At 50.9% G+C, this 9,565-nt stretch overlaps 1 protein-coding gene across 1 annotated transcript in view; it reads right to left on the bottom strand.

Annotated features, from left to right (window-relative positions):
- Positions 1–2,534: 2,534 nt before the first annotated feature.
- The window catches only part of LOC102378306 (SNF-related serine/threonine-protein kinase-like), a 25,574-nt gene continuing 18,543 nt past the window's right edge, over positions 2,535–9,565 (bottom strand). Inside the window, exons 4-6 of the mRNA XM_006028095.3 lie at positions 8,804–9,016; positions 7,889–8,026; positions 2,535–7,503 (exon numbers count right to left, since the gene is read on the bottom strand). Coding sequence (XP_006028157.1) covers positions 6,258–7,503; positions 7,889–8,026; positions 8,804–9,016 — 1,597 coding nt within the window. The 3' untranslated portion in view covers positions 2,535–6,257. The remainder of the gene's footprint in view (positions 7,504–7,888; positions 8,027–8,803; positions 9,017–9,565) is intronic.

Raw genomic sequence — 9,565 nt, 5'->3', positions numbered from 1 at the left:
CCTAGTTTACTAATTAGGATGGGGTGAGAGACGGTGTCAAAGGCCTTGCTGAAGTCCAGAAAGACTACATCCACCGCGACCCCTGCATCCATGGCCTTTGTGACCTGATCATAAAAGGCAATCAGGTTGGTCTGACATGATCTCCCCCTAATAAATCCATGCTGATTGCCCCTGAGCATCATCTCGGATGCCGGCCCATCACAAATGTGCTCCTTGATGATCTTCTCAAAGAGCTTCCCCAGGATTGAGGTAAGACTGACGGGCCTATAATTGCCCGGGTCCTCCCTTTTCCCTTTTTTGAAGATGGGGACCACATTAGCTACCTTCCAATCGTCTGGCACCTGGCCCAAGCACCACGATCGCTCGTAGAGCCGTGCCAGGGGCCCTGCAATAACCCCAGCCAGCTCCCTCAGCACCCTGGGGTGGAGAGCATCCGGCCCCGCTGACTTGAACGCGTCCAGCCCCTCCAGAAGCTCTCTAACCCGGTCCTCCCCAACCTGAGGTCTGAAGGCGATCCCCTCGCGTCCGGCTTCTATCACAGCAGGGAAGTCCCGGTCCCTGCACAAGAAAACGGAGGTGAAGAATTGGTTAAAGAGGTCCGCTTTATCCTCTGACGCAACCACCAGATTGCCCCGCATATCCTGCAGGGGCCCCACATTACCCGGCGCCTTCTTCATCCTCCCAATATATTTGAAAAAGGACTTTTTGTTATCCTTAATCCTGGACGCTAATCCGAGCTCTATCTCCGCCTTGGATATTCAAGTTGCACAGAAAACCTCTGTCTCAGGCTTTGCAACCATAGTGCTCATTTCATAGTTTCATAGCAGCTAGGGTCAGGAGGGACCTGAACAGATCATCTAGCCTGACCCCCTGCCACAGGCAGGAATGAATGCTGGGTTCACAAGACCCCAGACAGGTGATCGTCCAACCTCCACTTGAATTTGCCCAAGGTAGGGGCGAGGACCACTTCCCTGGGAAGTTGGTTCCAGATTTTGGCCACCCTAACTGTAAAATATTGCCTTCTGATCTCTAACCTAAACCTATTCTCCATCAGCTTATGACCATTGTTCCTCGTCACCCCAGGTGGTGCTGGGGAGAAAAAGGCTCTGCCTATTTGCTGTTGATCTCCCCTGATGAGCTTGTAGGCAGCCACCAGGTCCCCCCTCACCCTCCTCTTGCTGAGGCTGAACAGGTTCAGGTCCTTCAGTCTCCCCTCGTAAGGCCTGTCCTGCTGCCCTCTCACCAAATGGGTGGCCCTCCTCTGAACCCTCTCCAGGCTGGCCACATCCCTTTTGAAGTGCGGTGCCCAGTACTGGATGCAGTACTCCAACTGCAGCCTACCAAAGTCGCATAGAGGGGGAGTATCACCTCTGGTTTCAAGCAGGCATTTCTGTGGAAACTGCAAGGAATATAAACTATAGCCTCTACATACTACATTGTATGTGTGTACATGTGTTTGTAGCATGCAGAGGCTTTCATTAGGACCTGGAAGCCTTGGTGCTGTTTGAAAACAGAGCGCCAGAGAGACTCACTTCCCAAAGAATTTTCAGTCTAAATTGGAACAAAACAGTGGTCCCATGTTCTCATAGAAAGATACCTCTTGCTTGGTGGTGAGCGCTGAAGGCAAAAAGGATCCATTTATCATCGGTGTCCAGAAATGTAGACCTGTGTAATAACTCAGTGGGAATAATATTAATAGCATAAATAGTGTATATTGATAAGCACTGTCTGATGAGCGGAGGGTGCAACAGTATGCTATGCTATTCATGCTGTGTTTCTTTCATCAAGTGATTTCATATTCCCTAGGTAGTAATCCCGAAATGAAACACTTTGTGATTAATAATTGAATGCTGTTCTGTCTCCACAGACACGTTTTCATAATCAGAAGGTAAAGGAGAATCATTCTGTCAGATTGGGCACACAAGTTATTTCAGGTATCTAGGACAGACGACACGTTGCCTGTGAAGCCGTTCAGATACAGCAGGCTTTTTGGTTACGTAAGACTATGGTGCAGTGGATAAGGTGCCTCACAAAGTTCGGACCATGGTGAGTCACTGAGAGCCTAATGTACGATGTTAGACTGAAAGCTCAGGATACAACTCACTCACAAAGGAATTCCCCTTTGTGAGTGTGCAGGGCCTTAAAGTCATAGACTACATAAACCCAGTTCCCTCAGCCGCTTCTCAGAAGTCATGTGCCCCAACCCCTGAACCATTTTCATTGCTCTCCACTGGACTCTCTCCAACTTGTCTACATCCTTTCTATAGTGGGGTCCCAAACCTGGATGCAATACTCCAGATGTGACCTCACCAGTGCTGAATAGAGGGGACTAATTACTACCCTCAATCTGCTGGCAATGCTCCTACTAATGCAGCTCAGTATGCTGTTAGCCTTCTTGGCAACAAGGGCACAATGCTGACTCATATCCATTTTATTGTCCATTGTAACCCCCAGGTCCTTTACTGCAGAGCTGCTGCTTAGCCAGTCAGTACCCGGGCTGTAGCGGTGCATGGAATTCTTCCATCCTAAGTGCAGGACGTTGCACTTGTCCTTGTTGAATCTCATGAGATTTTTTTTGGCCCAATCCTCCAATTTGTCTAGGTCAGTCCAAATCCTAGACCTACCCCTCTGCGTATCTACTACACTCCTCCATCTTGGTGTCACCTGTGAACTTGCTGAGGGTGCATTCTATGCCATCTTCCAGGTCACTGATGAAGACATTGAACAAAACCAGTCCCAGGACTGACCCCTGCGGCACTCCATTTGATACTGGCTGCCACCTAGACATTGAGCCATCGATTACTACCTGCTGAGCCTGACAATCCAGCCAGCTTTCCATCCACCTTAAAGTCTGTTAATCCAGTCAAAGTGTTGCACCTCACACTCCCTTCCTAGAGCTAGGAAATATGTAGTGAAGGCTCCTGATTAGTTTAGAGAAATCTGTGGGTTCATGCTTTAGCACAAATTTGCAGAAAGTGGAGGTGGGGGAGGAGTTCCCCAGCCCAATTACTCTGGGCAAAAGAGACAGAAAAGTGCAAAGGGGACCTGGAAACCTTAGAGCTGGCTGGTGGAGGAGGCTCCAGCTGCAGACACTGGAGTACAACATCCTCCATGAGGCTGTTTGACAAGTCTTTTTTCTCTCTACCTGCCCAGCTCATTTTTGGAACATAGAACCTTCCATTACGGTGGGTCACTAGGGACACTATTACATAGGGCTGAACAGGTTTCTTTCTTCAGGGGGTAAGCATGTCACAAAACATTGTTTGAATTTTGTGATCTTATTCCTTTTACAGGAGGCTCTTGCAAGCAGCTTGGGCATTTGTGCTTTTTCTAATCTTTCTCCTTGAATCAATCCTAAAGGTATTGCTCTAGGAAAACAGGGGATTGATGTATGTGCTGGGATACCAGGAAAAACGGGCTGTATGTTGTGATTATTTCTGTCCTAGGGCTGGTGCAAATGTTGCAAAGAAACAGTTTGCACTAAAAATATGTCTAGATTTCATGTCACCTATTTTTTCCTCCAACAGCATACATACCAGGTGGGCTCTGACCTGTGTTAATTCTTGGCAAAGGGCAACTGGATAAAATGGCTACAACATCTTCGCGCCACTACCTAAAATACTACATGCTGTTCTCCTTCCTCCTTGGGAGCCCAGTAAAGGAAACAGAGAAACTGGTTTGAAATTAGGAGCTTATTTTATTGGACCGAATTGCTTTTCTTTCTAATTGGACCCGATCCATTCAGTGCACATTGTTCAGAACTTGGGAGTGAGCTCTGGAGTCAGACTTTATTCACAATTCATTTCTTGCCAGCAAGAAAACACAGAGATAATAAATAGAAAGCTTATCATTGCAGGGGTGCCTGGAGGAAACAGACTAGACTGTGCACCTTATATGTGTGTACATGTGTTTGTGCGTGACACACACACACCCACCGCCACAAGCATGCACTCCCAGCTCCTGTTCCTAACCTGTTGAGTCACCAGAAGTGTGCGTGATACTGTGCAGACAGATAAGCAGTTGCCCCCCTCTGAATTGCCACTCAGACTGCACAAACAGGGTGGTTCTATATGAGGTGGGACGGGAAATGGTCAGGCACCCAGAAGCTCTGGAGGCCATGCATGTTTGGTGCAGGAAGCGCAGTCCATTGCCCCAAGAGTGCTCAGGCAGGGGCAGGGGGTGGGGGCATATAATGATCTCTATTTAAATTACATTAAAATAGACTATTTTAAAAAAAATATTTCTAATAGTTATAAAAACCCCCTCCCAAGCCAGAAGGGCAGAGGGGGCTGCTGGCTGCCTAGACACCAAGATGTGCCCAAAGCACCCACTGGACTGTGGGATTTTGAGCTTTCAGGGCATTGTCTGGCTTTTACAGAAAAAGAAGAGGGATGCATGCCTAGACTCATGCAGGACCTCTGTGTCTGGCATCATTACTACCTAGACTAGTATGTCTCCTCCCCCAGCTAGGCCAGGCTCTTCTCACCTAGCACCCTCTCTAGCAGGCAAGGCCCAGCAACAACTATGATGCTGACACCTGGTTGCTGCCAGCCACAGAGCAGAGGCCCTGTCCTACAGCACAGTTGGTTGGGTCCCCTGCCACACACACTGACAGCCTTCTTGTACTGCCAGTGCCCTCTTAAAGGGGCAGGTACTGCCATGCGGATTCCATCAGGTACTCCTTCCCTCCCTTGCTAGAAAGTGGTTTCACAGCTGCCCTTGATGGCAGAGAGTAGGGCTGATCTTGCTGAGAACCTTGGAATTGGTTCCCTGGCTGTGTGCAGAGGTGTGGAGGCTTTAGCAGTGCTCCAAGGGTACACGCTGTAAGCAGGATTTGGTTCTCCCACAGTACTTGCCATCTCCAAAGGAGTTGTGGGGACAAAGCCCCCAGCACAGAGACCAAGTAGAGGTGGCTTTATCTCCTATGTCCTGTAGCCACTAGGGCCAGGTCCAGTCTTGGAGCAGGGAAAGGCAACCCTGGGGGTTTGCCATAACCTGCACTCCAGCTGCTATGGTCTTTTGGGTGTTGTGGCTGCTGAAGGGAGCCTGAGTGTAGGATTATCCTGAACCTGCCTGGTGGTCACATGGGGTGGTTGGAGATGGCTCTGTTCCTGGTGGAGCAGCCCCTATACTGGGGGCATTCTCCAGGGTGCGGTGGAATCCCTTTGCATCCTTTCAGCCCTGAGGGAGCAAAATGACTCTGAAACGCAGGGGACGCGCAAGCCTGACTCTGGTGTTTGGCTATGATGGAGCAAGGAACACAGGCAGGCTTCTCACAGGAATGGGGTATTGCCTTCTACTTTTAAACCTTTGGTAACTGGCCTAGATTAACCCACACCTCAAGAGCAGAAGGAGTGGTCCCAGGGAAGTGTGCAGCTGCCCCTGAATCAGTCCCTAGAGGCTCACAGGCTGGGCTACCCAAGTCCGAGTGGGGAATGGATTCTGAATTCTACCTGAGCTCAGACTCCAGACCTATGGTTCAGGACTGGACAAGTATGGCCAGTGGCCCATGCATACTGAAATGTACCCTGCAGCAGCTGTGGTGTTTACTATGAGCCAGTGCCCTCAAAGTTGCCTCCTACTTGGCCAAGCTTGTCTGAGAGCAGACCTAGGGTTCCTGAAGGAGCTGAACACAGCCAGACACTGAGCTGAACATTCCTCCTGCCTTCGTCCCTTTGCAAATTCCAGCCTGTGTATGTGACAGTGAGTGCTGCTGCCTTCTGCCAAGCAGGGGGCATCAAAGCAACCTTTGCAGAGATCACAAGGGCTATACTTGCAGGAGTCTGTGAGCTGTCCCTAAACCAAGACTGCCTTGCCTACTGCCTAGAGAAGTACCTGAGCAGACCCCTTCCCCAATAGGCTGTACTGACAGATCCTGCCCCAGGAGATCACAGAGTAGCTGCACCAGGTTGGAGCGGGCTGGCAGCAGTGTGTAAAGACAGGGTCAGCCAAGCAGATGGTCCTGAACTCTGTACTGTGTTCTCGGTGCTGGGGTGCCAAGAGCTCAAAGTGTTTTCAGTGCAGGAATCCTAGGCAAAGGAAGGACAAGCAGGTGGAGCACGGTTTTCAGCCCAATGGAACTAGGAGAGCAGCTGCTCTAGGAGAGTACAAGAATGAAGAAATGGAGGAGAACAAGAACGGCGAAAGCATGATGTCTTGCAGTCCTGCATCTGCCGTGCCCCTGGCTTTGGGGCTGTTCTCAGTCACTTTCCTTCTCTCGCTCAGTCCCTTGATGATGGGTGATATATGTACAGCACTTAGATGACATGGCAGCAGTTGAACTGTCCCAGGGAAAGGAGGCTGTCCTTGGAGCTGGGCCTGATCTTGAAGGCCAGTGCCTTCTCACACAATGGGAACTGCATGATCCTGTCCCTCAGGCTCGCGCTCTTGTTCTTACCAGGATCAAGCTTTATCACATTGTCTACCATGGTTTCACTGCCCACAGTACCATCATTGTAGGAGCTCTCAGCTGAGTGCTTTGCCTGGTCTGAGGATCCCATCTCAGGGATACCATCAATTTTACTGGACTTGTCTTCCAGAGCTGATGTCCTAGTTAAAATGGCTTGGAGGCTTCCTCCATCCTGGACCCCACAGCTTCCAGTAGAGTTGGTGCCAAGGTCCTTGCTGCTCTGTGGGTAGATGATCTTTTCTGCTTTTTCAGAAAGCTCCTCAATGGTGCCACCATCCTCTATTTTTGTGGTGTTGTTGTTGTCCTCCTGCTTCCCTGACCTGTCTTCAACCTCATCCCTTTCCAGACCCTTTCCTTCAAATCCCAGTGGCTCAAAGTCATGCCTGCCTTTCCAGAGCTCACCATCCCCTTCTCCAGCTGTGGTACCCACCAGCAGTGGGTCACTGGTATTCTTCCCAAGGCCCAAGTTAAGATTGCTGCCTGTGACTTCCCAACCTGCATTTTGGCTTGCTGCCTCTTGTCTGGGTCCTTTCTTGTCCACTGGGCTTGCTGACTGCTGGAGAGGTTGGTATGGATCGTTAGACCCTGTGGCTGGTTCACAGAGGACTGGCTTTGTGGCCCTCGCAGGAGAGCCCTTGTCCCCCTTACTATAGACCATGGTGCCTCGGCAGAACAGTATGGAGACCTTGGAGGTCTGGAAATCTCTCATTTGCTCTTGGTTTAAGGAGGTGCTTTTCCTTTCTATTGTGTCAGGCTTTCCATCTTCCTCCTCCTCCTCCTCTTCCTCACAAATCTGCTGCAAAGCAGGGGTGCTCTTGGCAATGGGGGCATCAACCAGGGAGGGCTTGAGCAATGCTCTGACTGGCTGTTTATTTCCATGGAAACTGGCTGGAACTTCATCTCCATCCACTGTAGATAAGGAAGTGGACTTCCTTTCACTTTTCCCAGAATCCTTTCCAAATGCTTCCAAAGTGCTCTTAGTTGCTGGTTGGGGCTTAGGACTGGGGAAAGCTGCAAGACTGCTTGGTGTCTCCATAAAGGGTGAAAGGTCACTGCTGTTGCCCACAGTGCTGAATGTGTCCGACAAGTTGGTCCTGAAAGAGAGAGAGAGAGAGAGAAAATGGCCATGAGTCCATCACATGAGTGGAAGATGCTTTCTTGGGGAAACCCCTGAGGCTGAAATTCAAAAGGCAGCCTGGGGCAAAAAGGTGACCCTTGGTTCCACCTTGTCCATGGAGCTTGGACTGCTGGAGGCTGGAATTGCTCAACTCAGCCCACAAAGCCTTGCCCCTTGTTTCCTGGGGCAGGATGTGAGTTCGTAGCCCCTCTGCTGGAGATGGAGCAGCACATGCAGGGGAACTGTATCTGTGAGATACTTCTGGCACACAGGCAGCTTGGCCTGTTCCAGCTGTGACCCCAAAATCACAGCAGGACAACCATCTGGCTTTGGGATCCAAGAATCCTAAGCATAGCACTCACCTGTTCTGGACCTGCTGGGCCAGGTTGTAAACCAAGCTAAGGTTGTGGCTCTGCTTCTCCTGTTTCTCACGAAGGATCCGCTCTGCCAGGAGGAAGTAGGTGGCTGTGATGTGGTTGTAGCGATCAGCTTCCAAGGCCCTAGGGAGATGTGAGGCAAAGATGAGAGACTCGCATCCCAAAGAGGCAGAGATGCCTGTGGCACAGGGCACTGGGAACACACACTAGCACAATGTGGTGTACACAAAGCCTGCATGAGGCACAGGAACAAGCTCAAAGCACTGAGCTCCAGATACCAGACATAGCCTTGTAAACCCCACCTATAGGGACCCCCATTTCTGCTTCCCTGCCTATGGGAAACACCCCCCTCCTCAATCTCTTCAGGAGATTACAGGCACTGGGGAACCTCCAGCTTGTAGGATCCCCAACTCCATACCTCTTGGTGGGTTTCCCAGACCTACTTTCCCCCTATGGGAGATGCCTATAGGGAACGCTACCTCACTTCCCTTGCACACAGGAATCCCCAGTCTCATTTCAGCCCTGCAGGGAACGCCGCCCCCCCCCGCCACAGCCTTGTTCCTGTCACCTGCAGAGAACCCTATCCAACAACCCCACATGGCTCACCCAAAGGCTTGCTCCCCAGCTCCTCAGAGAATGGGAGGGAAGCATTGCAGGTGCCTGAGACTTTTTGCTCCCCTGGACATTGCTCATCATACCATGCAAACAGCTACTTTTCAGGTGCAGCCAAATGAATGCTACAGGAGGAGGATGAAAGTCTACTGCTCCACCCTGAGGTGACAGCCTAACCTTGAAACAGCCTGAAGTACAGCAGTTGTTTTGCCATGGCAGGGAAGTAGGTGCATTGACCCCAGTAGACACAGACACTCCCTACCCCATACTAGCCTACTGCGCACTCACTCCTGGATGGTGTCTCGATCAGCAATGTTCCCACACGTCATGGCCTGGATGATGATGTCATGCTCCTCTTCAGACACCCGCTTGTGGGATGTGAGGGGGAGCAAGGAGCGGCTGGCTGGGGAGGGGTCCACACCCTGCAGCCATGGGTGGGTTTCAATCTGCTCCAGTGAGGCGCGTTGCTTGGGATCCCGCTGCAACATCCTGGAAATCAGACTGCCAAAGAGGAAAAGAGGGAATGGTCACCAGGCAGCCCAGGAGGAATCAGCCCCAGGATGCTGCATAAAGCCACAGAAAGATTGGGAGCCAGATGAAAGCATCCTATCTGAGCCTCTGCATATGTGGGGAACCCACCAGGCTTTTGGTGGGTTGTTCCCATTGCTAAATGCTATCTTGGTTAGTTTACTTCTCTACACTTTACATGTATTCCCACAGCGCCTCAGACCCATTGTGCCAGCTGCTGTACAGACACAGACAGAGGGACAGGCCCTATCCCAGAAAGCAGCTGAAAGTCTTAATCTTACTTCCTATTGAGCCCTGTCAAGTGTTAGCTCCCAACTCTTGGCTCACTCCCAGGCAGCCCCACTGGGGTCTGCCTGCCCAGGGAAAGGGGGCTGTGTGTGGCATCAGGGAACACCCTGCCCCATGCTCTATATTTCACTGTGGATGTGGATGGTGGCTCTGTGATGGGGACCCTGGCTTCCTGGGGACCAGGCCTGGGGCTTCCAGACTGCCAATCTCTTTGAAAGCCAGGGAGAGGAGAGA

Source organism: Alligator sinensis, unplaced genomic scaffold (assembly GCF_000455745.1).
Source record: "Alligator sinensis unplaced genomic scaffold, ASM45574v1 scaffold642_1, whole genome shotgun sequence".
NCBI lineage: Eukaryota > Metazoa > Chordata > Crocodylia > Alligatoridae > Alligator > Alligator sinensis.
Note: the sequence above shows the minus strand (reverse complement) of the source record. Positions and strands in the feature narration are given on the sequence as shown.